Below are 17,648 nucleotides of genomic sequence, written 5' to 3'. Positions count from 1 at the left end.
CATATGCTGCTGTATTAATAATAGCTGAACTTGAATATTCATTGTAATGTATACACAACAAAAATGGAATTTTATCTGTGAATGAGTTGAGTCACCATATAAATTACCTTCTCTCTGGTTATAGAAGATTTTTTATTTAAATATCCTCTTAAGGTCTGGCTGGGGCAGCTCTGCTCTATAGCAAATTTGGCCAGACCCACTTAAGCCACTCGAATGGCTCTACAATGTTGACTGCTCGACAGCCATTTGCCCCTCTTCCTTGTTAACAGAGCTCTGATTGTGTTCAGCACCCAGAGAAGAATCACTGGCGTAAGTGAATTGTAAATATCCTATTTATTTTCGCCAGTCAATAATCTATAGGTGTACATATGACTCAGTTTTGGCCAATGATCCTAGGATATAAATATATATTCTTTCTGAGAGAAGAGAGAATTTTTGTTTGTTTGCAGACCCTCCCTTGCTTTATGTCTTGAACTCTGTTGTTAAGGAAGAGAAGGAGACACTTAGAGCTGTGGTAATTCTCTACTACCATGAAGGTAGCAGAGTACGTCAAGGAGAAAGATAAAAGGACTCTGATGAATCAACCCGAAGGGTCCATACTCGTACTATTGATCTTTTCGTCTAGTAAACAAGAAATATTTTTAAAGGCAGATTGTGTGTTGGTCACACATTCTGTTGTCACCTGTAGCCAAAACTATTGTTTTTTGTTTTTTGTTTGAGACGGAGTCTCACTCTCTCACCCAGGCTGGAGTGCAGTGGTGCAATCCCGACTCACTGCAACCTCTGCCTCCCGGGTTCAAGAGATTCTCCCGCCTCAGCCTCCCAAGTAGCTGGGACTACAGGTGCGAGTCACCATACCCAGCTAATTTTTGTATTTTTAGTAGAGACGGGGTTTCACCATGTTGGCCAGGATGGTCTCGATCTCTTGACCTCGTGATCTGCCCGCCTCAGCCTCCCGAAGTGCTGGTATTACAGGCCTGAGCCACTGTGCCTGGCCAGCTAAAACTGTTCTTAACTGAAATGAGAACAATGAGTCTGGTCTTTCCCAATACGGAATGCAAAATCTACCATTTGGTCCTTTTGTCACTGTTAGGGCCATTGTCCTTTTCTCCCTCTCCCAGCCACTTAATTTGGAGGGAACCATTGCCTGGAGACAGTGAAAGTTTAGTAGAATAAGAGGCAGAACACTATTCATGTATTGCAGAGCCAATACTACTACAAGGTTAGGATGCATCATTCAATCCAAGTTCTGTGTTTCAAATGAGTGGAATGGATAATACACAGATAAATACGTAAGATCAGATTGTGTTATAAAAAAAAAAAGTAGGCAGAGTAAGAGCATGTTGGGAGTTATTCTGGACGAAATGGTCAGAGAAGAACAACTATTTCAGAACTTTATACAGAGCCTAATTTGGGACTTTTTCACTTTCTCTGAGAGCTAAAAAGGAAATTTTGAACTTATAAAACTTTATCAAAGCTCCACATTAATAATCTAAACTCAACGAGGGTAGTAGAGCAACCTTTCAACCTTTGAGGGTTTTTTTAAGGAAAATTGTTAAATTTCATTGTGAGATTAATCAATACATAACAGCTCATAAACGTGGCATGTCAATAAGGGGACAACTTAAAAGTTAAGAAAATGATGGTCAGCTAATGACAAGCTATGCAAGACGGTAAAAAACAGAACAGAAAAAAACTGGAAGGTTAAAAAGGGAAATGTAACAGGACAAGCCAGAGGAACCGCGGGCGTGGGGAACAAGTCATCAAGGCAATTGGAAATTTTTGTGGATATGATACTGATGTCAGGAAACTTTCGGGTGGGGCAGAAACTTGAGTGACAGATGTTGTTCAAAAACAATGTGATTCATGACCTTATTTACAGCAGGAAGAATCAGAGTTCCAGCTATTCCTAACAGCGATACTGCGGAGCTTAGGAAGAGAACTCCTTAGGGGACATATCAGGTTTAAAACCACAACCCTCATTTTTCTTATCTATGGCTCTTACATAGTCTGGGAATTCTGAAACCTGGGAGAGGTGGGGATCAAAAACCTGGAGGTTAGAAGATTCCAAGTCATTCATTAAAGTCCCGATGCGGCCGGCCCCCAAGATCTCAAAAGGAAATATTGCCGAGTTCCATTTCGCAGAGCATCTATTTCCTCTTGAGTATTGCAGATGTAATCATAAACACAAGCCAGTTACAGCCACAACTTCATGCTCTAGGGAGAACCCAGCGGCTCCTGCAAAGTCCTTACGCTGCTGGAAACCCCGCCCCCGTTCGTAACTATGGGAACGGCTGACACGCTGAGAGCCGGAGAAAAACCCTGTTCCGCCCCCTCCCTGACAGATATTGTTTCCCACTGTCTGTCCACATGGGCGCACCGCCTCGCTATTGGCCTGGGCTCCAGGACTGTGCCTGGCCTCAGCCAGTAAACGTCCTGTGCACGTGCACGCCGGAGCCTCCCGATTGGCCAACACTCCCTGATCACGCACGGCCTTCCTGCGCCAACCCACGCGTGGGAGCGCCAATGAAATAACTCAGTGACCATCTACAACAAATCAGCAAGAAGCAGGGCTCGCAACTGACCTATGGCCGTCCGCCGGGGGTGGGCTGTCCCGGCCCTTCTCCAGCCCCAACTGGGTTTGTTAAAGCGACAGGCCCGTCGGCAAGCCGGTGCTCTGTCGGGTACCGCACGGCTGCCGCGGCGGCCTGAGCCTGCCGCGAGCGCCTGTGACAGCGGTGCGGCTGTGCTCGCGACCCCGGCTCCGGGTCTCTGCCGACCTTAGGGGCAGGGACTAGTCGCCCGGCGGGATGGGCGGCGAGGCTGGGTGCGCGGCGGCCGTGGGTGCCGAGGGCCGCGTGAAGAGCCTGGGTCTGGTGTTCGAGGACGAGCGCAAGGGCTGCTACTCCAGCGGCGAGACGGTGGCCGGGCACGTGCTGCTGGAGGCGTCCGAGCCGGTGGCCCTGCGCGCGCTGCGCCTGGAGGCCCAGGGCCGCGCCACCGCCGCCTGGGGCCCGAGCGCCGGCCCCCGCGCCTCGGCCGGCGCTTCGGCCCTGGCTGTCTTCTCGGAGGTGGAGTACCTGAACGTGCGCCTCAGCCTGCGGGAGCCCCCAGCCGGTAAGCGCAGGCTAGCGCCTGGGGTTCCCCCGCCAGGCTACGGGGCCGGGGAGGGGCCGGGAGGCCGCGTGCCGGCGGGATGCCCACCTGGCAGGTGAGATCGGGCGGGCTTCCGGGGGTCGGGTCCGGCCTAGCCTCGCGGGTAAGGAGAGACCGCACGTCCTTGGTGCGCAGCTCTACCTGGCGCCCCGCCCCTTGCCTGGGCCCAGTGGCTCGGGATTTTCTAGGACCGCGAGGGGAGGGGGCCATTGGGTGCGGTGGGAACCTGTGATTGGACAGTGGGGGATCCAAAAATCTAGGTCCTGTTCTTTCTGGTCGAGGAAGGGATGGTGGTACCGGCGGCTATGAGGTTACATTTTGTGGTGCCCGTGTCTTATGGCTTCCACTCCTCCCTATCCTGGACATGTTCTTGGTTCATGATGAATTAGCAGAAATTTGGTTTTGGGAATAGGGAAGTAGTTCCTGAGGGGTAGGAGTTCAAAGGAAGTGTTTTCTAGACTTGACCATCATGCTTGGTTTCCCTCTTCTGGGGAGCAGGGCCCCTTAGTAAGAAGTTGTGCCTGTACCTGATACTGCTGCTGTTTCTTCTGCATCCTCTTCCTCCCCATCTTCCTCCTTCCCTCCTACCCACTTCTTCCCCTCTCCCCCACATCTCTCTACTCAAAATGCCTTTAGAGACAAGGGCGTCTGGGCATGTCTGGATTTCCCTTCCTGCTCACTTTGGTGAAGTCCAGTTCATAGTGTAGACTTTTCCAGAAGTACCCATGTGGGGACACACTACATGAGTGTTTTATAAATATTAGATACCAAAAATTGGATCCCTTTAGTCATGAAAATACCAAGAACCATGAGTCTTACTCTTATTTCATGGATGGAAACTAGTTTAAACTTTTACCTTTTTGCCACGAGCTTTTATCTATTAAGTAAAACGATGGTATGTACCTCCTCTCCTTGAAGAGTGAACGCATTATATTTATGTGCTATGTCTTATACAAAATATAATAGAATATGTGGTTTTGCCTTATCCTACTGTGGACATAGCGAAGTCCTCAAGGTAAGCGATCATCTGAGTGATCCCAAAATTGTAGTGAGGAAAACCGTATTTGGAAGCAAAACTGCCTTTTGGATCAATGGGAACAGTGTGCTAGTGATAGTTTTTACTCCTTCATACCCTTTCCTCAGTATGGCTTCCAGGATCAACCCAGGCCCCAGTGGAAGCAGACAATACAATTTGCAAGATGGCTGAATGGAGTCAAGGACGTTGGGAGAGAGACATACATTCATTTTTGTCCAGGACTTTGGATTCTATCTCTGGGCCTGTAACCTGCTGAGTAAATAGATGTAAAATTAAAAACAGTTGAACCTGGAATTAGCAATAAAAAACTGCTTTGGTAAAATCTGGGCTAACAAATAGTTTTTTAATTCACAAGTCAGATGTTTATTTGTCACAGGCACACACATATATACATATGAAACAGAATGTAAAAGCTAGACAATTTGAAAATCTTAAACTTGTTTTAGAATGTATCATAGCACATATTGGCACAATTACATTTTGCTTAAGACCATAGTCTCTTTTAGCTGAGGAAAAAAAATAAGTCACCCCTAATGTCTATAGCTTGGAAGAAGTTAGCATCTTGACACAGTCTATATTCTGGGGTTCATTTCATTACAAAACCTGGCTGTGTTTCAATCACCTAAGGAGATTTTTAGAAATCCATGTTATGTAGCACTGGGATCTGTTTTCACAAATGCTCTCCAGATTTTTATTTTATTTTATTTTATTTTTTTGAGACGGAGTCTCGCTCTGTCACCCAGGCTGGAGTGCAGTGGCCGGACCTCAGCTCACTGCAACAGATAATTATTTGACATCCTTAATCTAATTCAACTACTTGCTATCATTGTGATTGCTTTTCTTCATATTTTTATTGAGAAATTGTAGTAGAAAGACAAGACAGAATCAGAGAGTTGGTTTCAGTTCTTGGTCACCCACCAGCAGTGTGACCTTATGCAAGTAACTCACCCTTCCTGAGCCCCAGTCTCTGCCTCTGTAATGGTCTTCTGCATCCCGTGGCTCATCAAAACCTTTAATTATGAGCTTTGGCTGTAAGACCATTAGTGATTGAAACATCTTTCTGTGACTTTGTAGGGCTCAGTATACAAGACAGAAATAATGAGCGGTTGGTGCAGAGCAGAAATGGGCACATGGTTCAACTTATGAACCTTTTACATTAAAAAAAAAAAAAATTGAGAAAGAGGAAAAGAAAACAAAGAGTGAATTCCAAATATTGTAACCCATTTTTATCAGTTTTCCTATTTCTTTTTCCTGTTTATGTTTTGAGATAGTTGAAAGTCTCATTTTAAATGATATGGATCCTATGTCAATTTGTTTCTTAATGAAAGGGGAACTTTATCTCTCTCATTCTCTTCAGCATCCTGGGTAACTCTGTTCCCCACACATGCCTGCTATGCTCTTCCTCATGCTATTCCCTTATCTAAATTTCGCTTCCTACCTGTCTCCATTCCAGCCCTCAGGTCCTGAAGATGTTGGGCCCACCCCTGTTCCTTTGTAAATGCTCTAGATTCTAGCACTCTATGGTAATTACTTGTGTGCAAGCATGTAATCTCCTTTCCTCCCCCGGTCTATTTGAGGATCATCCACAGTGCCTGAAATCTAAGCACTATGCATTTTAAACTCAAATGAAATACATACTTCAAAATATTTGTAAATACTTGGTCATGTTCTGTAATCTAATAATTTCAAATTAGAACTTCAGCCCAGCTCCTTTAGGAGCACTGGGATTGCCTTGAGCCTTTCACTCCACAGCCATCAGGTTGAGATGCTTCCCTGGTCCCTGGTACTGTAGCTCTGCTGCAACCTTCCTGAGCACACCTCAGCCACTGGGACTCTCCCTGCCACTGAATTTAACATGATCTCATGCCCCTGTGACTTGTTCTTCACTTTGCCTCCAGTCACCCACCTGTGGAGTATTTAAATTGACTTAAGTGGCAGGTGTGTCACTTTTTTATCACCCTTGATGTTAACACATTAAAAATAGGGGATAGATTCAGAAGACTTAATGGGTCAGTAATGTGTTCCTATTTTCTAAAAGTACAAAGTTGAAATGTCAGCTGACTTGGTTAAGGTCATAAAATAAAACTCTGTTTTTTTATTTAAGGGATAAAAAATTCCCATTTCACTACTGATTTCTTTAATTTTTTTTAGTGAATGGATAAAGTAGAAATCTTCATTTTAGTGTCTTTTAGTGTCAGATGACCAGGCAAATCTCAGAGTTCTCTCTCTGTGTTCCCATTTCTTCATCTTATTTATCCTATCCACAATAAGGGAGTTCAATATTAAATCTGAGCATGAAATGAAAGGAGAGTGTATAAGTCTTTCAAGAGAGCCTCCTGACCAACTGTGAAAGCCACAAAGTCTACTTTGGATCTGAATTAAACAGATTGTCTTGGTACCTTCATCACAGGTTTCTGTGGTGCCTCTGGCCTTACAAAGTCCCTCCACACCCTGCATTTTGGCCTTCTCACAATCCAGTGATAAGCTTCTGCATGAAATAAAATGGAGCTGGTAACCCAAAGCTGAGAAAAGGGCCGTGGCCATGCTTGGTGAAGCCCTTTCTGTATTCCCAAGTTAGCCACCAAGAAACTCTTTGTTAGTCAGGAGAGCTCAGGGATACATGCATGACTTGCTTAATAGCTTGTCTTGTTGGTTTGGCTGTTTAGTGTTATACCCAATATTAACAATATTCATAAAGTTTTCACTCCCTTTTCCATTTCTGCTCAAAGAATACTCAATGTGATGTTTCTGGTATACCCAGAATAAATCTGTCTTTTGCTAAATTCGTTTTTGGTCCAGTTTAATATTGGTATTTCCCATTAGTATAATAGAATGGGGGTAAGCAGTTGTGATTTTTACATACACACACACACAAATATACATATCCGTATACACATATATATGTATGTTGGAGTTCTGAGCCTTAGCACTTTAGTAATTGGCCTATTTGAGAATGGAATATATGTGTGTATGTATGTGTGAGTGTTATGGTACTTGGTAAAAACTGGCCAAGTGCAGTAGCTCACCCCTATAAGCTTAGTGCTTTGGGAGTCCAAGGTGGGAGAATCATTTAAGGCCAGGAGTTTGAGACCAGCTTGGGCAATATAGCAAGACCCCATCTCTGGAAAGAATTACTAAAAATTAGTCAAGAACCGTGGCACATGCCTGTAGTCCCAGCTCCTTGGGAGTCTGAGGCAGGAAGATTGCTTGAGCCCAGGAGTTCAAGGCCATAGCACCCTGGCCTGGGCAATAGAGCGAGACCCCATCTCTCAAACACATACACATGCATACACACACACACACACACTCAGATTTAATTCTGTACATTTGTTTAATAAACTTTTGGAGTATGGTGCATTTTGTAGCCAGAAAAACTTCCTTCAAAAAATTATTTACATTGTGAAAACTCTTGATCTAATACCATCCTTCATTAAAATAAAATACAATCTCTTATAGGTGAAGGCATCATTTTATTACAGCCTGGAAAACATGAATTTCCATTTCGCTTTCAACTTCCATCTGAGTAAGTGAAACTGTATAATTTTGTGGTTATCTTTCTCTGCAATATGTCCATCCAAATGTATCACTGCTAGGTATCTTCTGATTCTCAAGTATGCATGTTTATACTGAATAGTCCCTAAATAGACTTACTCATTTTTTATTTCCAACCTAAAACATTTTAAACCATGCTTTTTTTGGCTATGTTTAACTGAAAGTAAACTCATAATTAATGTCTTTGGTTGGTTTCAGACCTTTGGTCACCTCATTTACTGGGAAATATGGAAGCATTCAGTACTGTGTCCGGGCAGTGTTGGAACGACCCAAGGTACCTGATCAGAGTGTAAAGAGGGAACTGCAGGTTGTTAGTCATGTCGATGTCAACACACCAGCATTACTAGTAAGTTCTTCCTTTTTCTCTTCCTCCTTCTCTTCCTCCTTCCCTCCCTTCCTCCTTCCTTTCAACAGTGGGATCTATATTTAGCCAGTTTACTGGTAGTCTGTCCTGTCACTTTCTGATGGCTTGGAAAACACAATCTTGTAACCCAAAGGCATTCACTATAAATATATGATTCTAGGTTGGACAAATTACAAATTGTGTGTGTTAATACTATTGATTATGTCCCTGCTGTTCAGGGCTTCTTTTGCCAAAAAGTTACACAGGCTTGAAATGCATTAATAAGGCTTAATAACAATAATGCACACATAGAGAGTAGTTACTTTTACCAGAGTGGCCACATTTACAGGACTGGGGTATTCTAAACTCCTCAATAATAGCAGGTTGAGGAACAGTAATTATGGAAGAGTATTAATCATGCTCAGCCTGTTATTGAAGCTCAGGCCATTATGCTATGTATCCTTCCATTTTGCATGTCATTTTCTAACATTAAGTAAGTGCATGCAGCTGCCGCCGAGATCCTTTCACTTATCATTTCCTTATGACAGATTTGGCCACATTAAAGCATTGAACTTCTAATAATCACCAGAAATACTGTAGACTGATAAGAAAGATCAGGCTATAAGTAACAACAGAATAGGCAAGATGGGAGCTAATGAGCTAGATTCTTTTATCTAAACCCATATTATCAAAATAATATAAAATTATACCTTGTACTTTCATGATAGCTACTAGGACCTAATGGTTCTTCATTTAAATATGAATGAATGATTTTTTTTACTTCGTAGAAAATACTGAGATAATTTAAACTTTCCATCACGATACTGATGTGACAAAGATGTACTTTTCATGTTGGAGGTTTTTCTAGCCTGTGTTTTTGAAAGACAAGGAAAAAGCTAGCAGTTAAAAAGTTGTTGTTTAAATCTTATTTTCACATGTAAAAGAAATAGAATTTAATGTTCACCTTTAGATTATGAAAAGACAGCAGATATGCTATGGTTACATGGCCTCTTGTGGTCAGAATCATAAAATAGCCAGCACCCAGCTGGCCTGGCTTATAGCTATGACTTTAACAGCTGCTTTAAAACCATTTTTGAAAATTGGTGATGCTAAGTAGCTTGTATTTTAAAAACTACTTAGAATTGGCAGGTTAAATATTCTTAAAGTTTTTATGACCATTGCAGGAATTGATTTAAAGGGATTTGTCTTTGCTAAAAACAGACACTGTTGATCCCTTGCTATTCTTTGTATAAATAAAGAAAAAATGTTGCAAGTAACTGGGTTTTACAGAAAGCTTTGGTGTGTGTAACTTGTAAACTGAACATTATAAATCTTGTAGTAACTTCTCTTGACACTATAGAATAGAATACTGTAGTGAGATAGTATGTTTAATAAGCTTTTCAGATCTGTTAACACTACACGTTATTGCACTATTACACAAAACCCCAAAACCATTCCAAATTAAGAACACATGAAATTTCTGCTTGATAATGCATTTTGAAGTACGTGGTGGGAAAAGGCTGTTTGATTATTCCACTTATTAAATGCCAAAATAAATATAATGTTTTTATTATTTTTTATTTTTATTTTTTATTTTTATAACATTTATTCTTACACCTGACTTTTATATATAAAGTCTTAAAAATAATTCTGTCATGTTTATAAGTACTAATACAGCTTTTGATTTTTTTGAAAAAAACATGGTATATTGTTTCCTGAAAACATAATTACTTCAGGGTAAAATAAAATGGTGTCATGCTAATTCTTGAATCTGAAAATTCACTGTGATTTTCCTAAAAGGGGGAGTCTTAACATGCTGTGTTTTTGTGCATATTTGGGCTAATATGTTACATAAGGATAAGAAAGTTTTATTCATTTTTTGGTATTTCTTTACAACCATTCTGTGAAGAAAGACATAATTTTAAGTTATATGAGTTCTCTAGAGTGGCTTAATTAAGGTTATTTTATTGTTTGATATTTTCAAGACCCCTGTATTGAAAACTCAAGAGAAAATGGTTGGCTGTTGGTTTTTCACTTCTGGTCCAGTCTCGCTGAGTGCCAAAATTGAAAGAAAGGGATACTGTAATGGTAAGCAAAATGCTTGAAAGTCCAAATGAAAGATTTCATTCATTTTCTTAGCTAATTTTAAGTGATTTTAAATAGTGTTTTTTGTAATTGTATGACGTGTATAGTATTTTAAAACATGAATAGTGATACATTTTTAATATAAATAATTGATATTTAAGTATTTTTAAATGGAGGAATTGTTTCCAGTCAAACTCCTGTTTTTTTCTGACTTCGATCCTGTTACTTTAGTAACAAAGAAAATAACTAGAGGAATGAGAAAATGCCAGCATCTGATTTTAATGTTGCAAAAGAATCTCCAGGGTTGTATTGCTAAGAAGAGAACTATTGGAGTATGAAATGCTGTTAGACATTCTGATTCCTTGCTGGCTTGATATATGCAAATACTTGGGACTGGAATGTAGTATATTAACAAACTTAACGATCAGATTGTTACTGGAACTGCCAATAGTGAAGGGCCCATTTCCAGCAGTGGATTTGGCCCCTGCTTCAGGAATTGGACTTGTTAGAAAGGAATTCAGTATGGAATGGTATGATGTGGAGCCATAATGTTATAAAACTTGCCTAATCCATCCGTTGATTCTTTCTGTGCCTTAACATTATTAATTCCTTAAAAGCAAAGGCTTTGTTCTCCTCTTGGGCAGATTTTAATTTGATAAGCACTAATGAGTTTGTTAGTGATCTTTTATACTTAACATAGTCCTGAATCATTTATTTGTATATCTTATCCTAATTTATATAGACACTGGTCATTTACATATCTTTAGAATTGCTAATGCAATATTGCTACATTAGAAAAGTCAATAATGCAATAATTAGAAAATAAGATCTACCACAACCTGCAGTGAATTTTTATTTCTCTGGCTTGAATTTACAATATGTTTTCCATCAAACCTTCTCAATTTGTTAAAGTGATGTTGGAACATTTCAGCTATATGGCCCTAATCCACTGTCGTGAGAACTTTTTAAAGAGTCCCTGAATCCTCCCTGGTTTTGTTTTCTTTTTAGGAGAAGCTATTCCAATCTATGCAGAAATAGAGAATTGTTCCTCTCGTCTGATTGTTCCAAAGGCTGCTATCTTCCAAACCCAGACGTATTTGGCTAGTGGAAAAACAAAGACCATTCGACACATGGTCGCCAATGTGCGAGGAAACCACATTGCTTCTGGGAGCACGGACACATGGAATGGGAAAACACTCAAAATTCCACCTGTCACTCCATCCATCCTGGATTGCTGCATTATCAGAGTGGACTATTCCTTAGCTGTAAGCAAAGCTCTTTAAAAAAAAAATGTGTATGATGGACAATAACTGATGTCATGTTACTGTGCATAGTCAGCATTAACACCAGTTGGGGACTGTGTGAAGATTGGCCCTTGTTTTTAATAAAAAACTATTCCCCACAAGGGATTTAATAGAATGCCATAAAAGAATTGAGGTGCATTAAAGTGTGTTTGTTATATTGAAGACATATCCTTTATTTTCTATAATTATTATATGAACCATGCAAACCTAAAGTGATGCATGTTAAGGACACAGTTCTCTGTCACAGAGCATTCACTATGTTTTGTATACTCTTCATTTTGTTTAATCAAGACAATTGAGAATTGTGATGAGGGTGGTGGCAGCTGACAAAAGCATTTGTTTCTATGAAAAAAGAAAGTAATTGGGCTACCTGCTGGAGGTGTAACTTACATTTGTTCCTTTCTCTCTCTGTCTCTCTTTTTTTTTTTTTTTTTTTTTTTTGGCTTATTAGGTGTACATTCACATTCCTGGTGCTAAAAAATTGATGCTTGAACTGCCATTAGTGATTGGTACAATTCCATATAATGGTTTTGGCAGCAGAAACTCCAGCATTGCCAGCCAGTTCAGTATGGATATGAGCTGGTTGACACTGACCCTGCCAGAACAGCCTGAAGGTAAAATATTTTGGTGTTCTTTCATAATGAAGTTTTACCTAGAAAATAACTAAGAACAGAATATATAAGCTATGAAGTGCTCAAATGTTGATTAGTACTGCTGCTCTTTATTCCTACTACTAAAAAATCATAAAGCGTTAGTCCTGGGAGGGGCTTTGAACGTTTAGCTTTATCTAGGATGCAAAGCTGCTGATAGCAGATTCAGGAATAAGATATATATTTGCTAATTCCTATTTGTAATAGGAAAACAGTGAAAAGTAGTCAGATGTGTGGTGTGTTACATATTTTCTGTAGTCATATTTCAGTGATATTTGTTTACCTATATCTCAAGAGACTAGAATATAATCTATTAGTAGTAGTTTAATAAAGGGAGAAACTATTTTTATTGTAATATGCATAAAACCTTGCTGATGAGAGGGAAAGAATGCCATATTTTTATCTTCAAATTTAGCTGTTTCTTGTTTTTGTAACAGTTAAGAATTGAGATTAATTTTTGAGTGGATTTCTTACTCCAACTTCATTTCTATTTCAGCACCACCAAATTATGCAGATGTGGTATCAGAGGAAGAATTCTCTAGACACATTCCTTCTTACCCTCAACCCCCTAACTGTGAGGGAGAAGTGTGCTGTCCTATGTTTGCCTGTATACAGGAATTCCGGTTTCAACCTCCACCTCTTTATGCAGAGGTAAGCAAAGCAAAAGAAAATTAGACTTTTACTGTATTATTTTCAAATCATTTTTTGTCATCCATTTATTAGAGTATCTGTTGCTGACTCATAATTAGTAAGGGATGCATTTAAATTTGTTTATACAGTGGTAATAGATTATCACTGATTCTTTTGCCAGATTTTTTTTACTATTTTCCTCGTGATCTGTGGCATCATATACAGTATTGTGGATTGCCTCTAAGGTGTGTTATTTGGCCATGGAATATAGAGAACTTAAGCACCTTCTGGGACTTACTAATAGCAGGCTCTGACCAACTTGGCATATAACCATCATGTAATTAGAAATAGGTACTAGAATCATTTTAAATAATGCTACAACACTAATCTCAGTCTGCTCTTTTTTGCAGGTTGATCCACATCCTAGCGATGTAGAAGAGACCCAGCCTGTTTCCTTCATTCTCTGAACATATTTCAGAAATCACTGTGTTCATCATCAAATTAGAATGTTGGTTCTTTTCCTTCTGCCTTTTTGGGAAAGAGACAGGAAAGATTCACTTGAAAACATAAATGAATATCAAGACTGAAGGCAATAGGAATTAAAGAATGTGAGAAATTTCTGGTGGGCCGACAGGATTGCTGCACAAGTTTATATGGTGGTCATATATATATCCCTGTTAAAAACTGGGATGAAGATGTGCAAAGTCACAGAATGTACTGGAAGTCCTGATGGTTATAGAGTAAGTGAAAGGGTGCCTGCGCTGACCTGAGAGAAAGGAATCTGTAAACAGTGGAAACACTGTGGGAGTTTCCCATGGTGTTTTAAAGAGTGGAATGAAGGCTATATGAACGGAAGCGGGGAAGAATTGATTTTGGAGAGGGTAACAAAACAAGGGTGTGCATGAATAGGAAAATGGCCCACTCCAAATACGAAGTGAGACCCTGAGGTTTTGGGTGCTTCATGATTTCCTATCATATTCAGGCCTAGAGACATTGAAAGTATCTTTTCTTGAGATCATGGTCATATGAGGTCCTAATGAAGTACTACAGTTTTCATTCTTTCAAGGGTAGACTAAAATGTAGTTTATAAATTGGCAGTACAGTATTATGAAACCAAGAAAGGGTTTCTTGAAAAGCTTGTCGGTTCAAAGGGGAAAGATGAACTTCAGTGTGAAAACACATTTTGTTGAAGGCTGTACTTTTTACCCCCTTTAAGTGCTTTAACAGGATATATGTTTGATTTTCCTCATATCTTATTTACCTAGGAGCATGTCAGAAAGAAGTGAGAGAAAAGGTTGCATCTGCAGGATGCCTTGATAACTACACAGTCCAAAATAAGAGGCCTTTTTCTAACCTACCTCTAATGGGGTTATCAGATATGTTTTTAAATCCCTCACCTTGAGTACTCTTCTTTGGAGTTACTGCTGTTTACAGCAACAATGTCATCTATCACTAAATATGAAACTGGGCCAAGGAGAAAATTCAGTAAGTTAGCATTAAATGGAAGTAAATATATGTATACCTAAGAGAATGTCAAAATAAACACCAAACCAAAAGAAGGTAGGAGTGTCATTTTTTTAAAAAGACACAACTTTAATTCATGTCAAGAGACCTAGGTCTACTGATAGCAGTCACTGCATTGTACATTATTCCAGTTCTTTAGTAATTCTGTTTAAACTGTGATTTTTTCTTTATTGTGTTGGTGCAATATTTTATTATCCTTTAACCTCAGGATATTCAGACCAACAGGATTGTGTTGCTGCTAAAAGTCTGAGCAGTGTTTTACTGTCCCCAGCTCCCCTCCTACATGGTCACACGTTCACTTGCTTTTCCCGCCATCTGTTGGTTTTGTGAGCTGAGAGCATCTCTGGACACGTGGAACGGAGCCAGGGATTCCTGTGATAGAGATTTTGAACTAGCAGAGTACTTTGGTTTTCTTCATGTCCTAAGGGTTTGATCTAGAAACCCTGGTGCTTCCCCTGCAGAATACTGTACTTCATTTAACAGAATGATGATTTTTCTTTCAATCAATGTTCATCAAAAATAGAAAAGTTCTTTTAAGGTTAAATTTTGTATTTAAGAGTTAGTTGGCCATTTGATCAGGGAATTTTCTACACACATTAGGCAAATGTATGCTTTTCACCCTCTGGGCTTACCTCTCTTCTCTGCAATCATGGAAGCATCCCGCATAGTTCTCTCATCGTAAGCCGCTATTTAAATTACCACAATGCAAAACTGTTAGACCAGTAATTGTGCTACTGAAATTGTCACAAAACGTTATTCCTTGATTTGGTGTTTGAATTTTGCTCTTTTGTGTGTGTGTCTTTAAACAGGTAATGTGTATTTAAGTGTTTTCTAAACAGTTGATTTTTACTTTACAAAAGATCATTGTTTATTGACTTCAACTGTTTATTGACTTCTAAGTTGTAGTTCATGCCTTGTCAAGGCATTGTTTAACTCCATGATACTAAAACATAATGAAAGAAACAAACTCCAGTATGGAGAGAGAGTAAGTTTAATTATTTGCCTCCATCTAGAAAAGCAACTACTTAAAGGAATCCTTCACTAGGATTGTTTTGTCACCTTTTAAGGTAAATCTTGAAGTGACCCTGTGAAATTGAAGTGAAACTATCTCTGTAGGACTTAAGAGAATAGCTAAAAGGTGTGACTTGCCTTATTGAACTGATACTGGCATATCTGACCATAAGCAGTAGGTTGAAGATATCATTTTATGAATGTGGAGAATTCTACATCGAAACAGAAAATACCTGGGAATGAAGATTAAAAATTTAGCTGCTCTTATTTGCTTGTTTATTCCCCTCTTGCTCTTCTTTAGTTTGAAAAAACAAAAACGTGGCCTTGGAATTTTCATTTTGATGCCGAAATTTTGAAATTGAAAATGTGCATGTTTTGGTGCACAAAATCCTTCTGTGGGCAAAACTCTTTGTTTTTGTTTTGCACAATAAGAAACAATAGGCAAGGGTTATGCTTTTGGTAAGTTAACTATGAAAACTTTCTTATTTTTATTATTAAAAGTGTAACAATTTAACCCACAGGAAAAAAAATACTTTGTATACTTGTTTGAATCCTATGGGTTCGTTTTATTAATAAAATTATTACACTAATGCAATGAGTTGCTAGTTCTTTTTTTTTTTTCAAATATAAATTATTATAGACTTAAGGGAACTCAATACCAAAAAAAAAAACAGATGTTACTGCAGTTAAAATCCTTTTCTCTAGGCGTGTTATCATGAAGGAAGAACAGCCCTAGAACCTGACTTTGTTTTTACAGTGGGCTCAGTTTCCCAAGGTAGTCCTATTTTAGCATTCCATGAAGAAAAGTAGTTGAGACAAGTAAGGAAACTAAAGCTATATTGGTTATAAAAAGCATATCATCATTTATTCCCAAATGATAAAGGTTACTCTTTAGAGCCTCCTGAGTTTGAGTGTTTGCCCTGAATCTCCCCAGGGTCGATTTAGCAGGTCTCATGGGCACAAGGGGTCCTTACTGGGACACACTGATGCCACCCCTTTCTACACAAACACTCCAGTAGATATCAGTAGATATGAGCACTATATTCTGTACAAGGAGGATGTAATGATATGTCATTTCAAGGAAACCACCCAGACCCTCTGTCCTGGAAAATTGCCACCTGATCTAAGGAGTAAGAATTAGTCCAGTTGGTTTGCTCTCCGGTTATTTTTAATAGATGGTGTTACATAATAAATGGGTCCTTTCTGTATCCACATTTATAATCAATATAAGTTGAAATATTTGTCTCATGCAATACTGAGGCAAAATTTATGATTACCATTACCATTTCTGTAGTTTATGTGTAGTATGAAATTTAGAACTAGGCAAGACACTGCAAAGAAACTAGGACAAAGCCCTCACATTACAAATCAGGATACCAAAACAGAGAGTTGTAACCTGAGAGCGTGGACCCTGCTTGCTCTGAAATTTCCTGATTCTACAACCTTCATAAAAGTAATGGGAACAATTAATTGTTTTCAGTTACACAGTCTAAGAGTTGCATTCCTGGTTACCTGGATACTAAACATATGCTAAATCAGGGGTCTTTAGTGTTTACACTTAAGGGCTCTGCCTCCTGAAAGGACACCAGTCTTTGACTAAATTGCTTCCAAGTGTGTTTAGTTGCCAGAATCTTCTCTTCAACAGAGATTTATGTTTCTACCTTTATATAATGAAATAATTACAGACTCACAAGAAGTTACAATAATAGTACAAGGAAGTCTCGTACTCATCACCTGGTCTTCCGCAGTGATAACTACAGTACATTAGCAAAACCAGGACGTTGAGAATACATTTTAACTAGATCTTAGACCTTACTTGGATTTTGCCAGCCTTTGCATGCAGTAATTTTTCTTGTGTATGTTTTTGTGTATAGCTCCATGACATTTTACCTTCTGTAGAAATGCATATTGTCACCACCACCATCAAGACACAGAACTGCTCCATCACTGCAAAGAAACTCCCTTGAGTTGTCCCTTTATAGTCACCACCTCCCTCTCTCCATCTCCTTCCCTCACCCCGGCCTTCCCATCCGTTTTTCATCTTGGTAGTTTTGCCATTTTGAGAATGCTAGAAAAATGGAATCATTCAGTATGTACCTTTTGAGACTGGCAGTTTTTCACTGGCAGTTTTTTACTCAGCAGAACACCCCTTAAGATCCATGCAAATTGCCCTGCGCACCAATAGTTTGTTTCTTTGTATTTTAATGGAGACATTTTACAGCAAACAGAATCGACTACTTCTGAAATTTTCATTATGCACTTTGCAAAGAAAATGTGTGACATCGATAAGCACATGATACCTTTGTAAATATTTTGATTTTGAGTTTGAGAACTTTTTATGCAGAAAATATATAAAT

At 39.3% G+C, this 17,648-nt stretch overlaps 1 protein-coding gene across 1 annotated transcript; it reads left to right on the top strand.

Annotated features, from left to right (window-relative positions):
• The first annotated feature begins 2,646 nt into the window (after positions 1-2,646).
• ARRDC4 (arrestin domain containing 4) lies at positions 2,647-15,884 on the top strand. Its single transcript, XM_010358586.2, has 8 exons — positions 2,647-3,117; positions 7,649-7,715; positions 7,943-8,090; positions 10,073-10,175; positions 11,181-11,437; positions 11,928-12,090; positions 12,623-12,777; positions 13,167-15,884. The coding sequence occupies exons 1-8, from the start codon at positions 2,811-2,813 to the stop codon at positions 13,221-13,223; spliced, it is 1,257 nt and encodes a 418-aa protein (XP_010356888.2). The 5' UTR covers positions 2,647-2,810; the 3' UTR covers positions 13,224-15,884.
• Positions 15,885-17,648: the final 1,764 nt, after the last annotated feature.

Source organism: Rhinopithecus roxellana, chromosome 5 (genome assembly GCF_007565055.1).
Source record: "Rhinopithecus roxellana isolate Shanxi Qingling chromosome 5, ASM756505v1, whole genome shotgun sequence".
Taxonomy (NCBI): Eukaryota; Metazoa; Chordata; class Mammalia; order Primates; family Cercopithecidae; genus Rhinopithecus; species Rhinopithecus roxellana.
Note: the sequence above shows the minus strand (reverse complement) of the source record. Positions and strands in the feature narration are given on the sequence as shown.

What these genes read in the sequence shown, in the direction of transcription:
- ARRDC4 (XM_010358586.2), top strand. Translation starts at nt 2,811, where the DNA reads ATGGGCGGCGAGGCTGGGTGCGCGGCGGCCGTGGGTGCCGAGGGCCGC. An exon ending in TCAACACACCAGCATTACTA is followed by an intron (nt 8,091 to 10,072) that starts GTAAGTTCTTCC and finishes GATATTTTCAAG; the next exon opens with ACCCCTGTATTGAAAACTCA. An exon ending in GAGTGGACTATTCCTTAGCT is followed by an intron (nt 11,438 to 11,927) that starts GTAAGCAAAGCT and finishes TTGGCTTATTAG; the next exon opens with GTGTACATTCACATTCCTGG.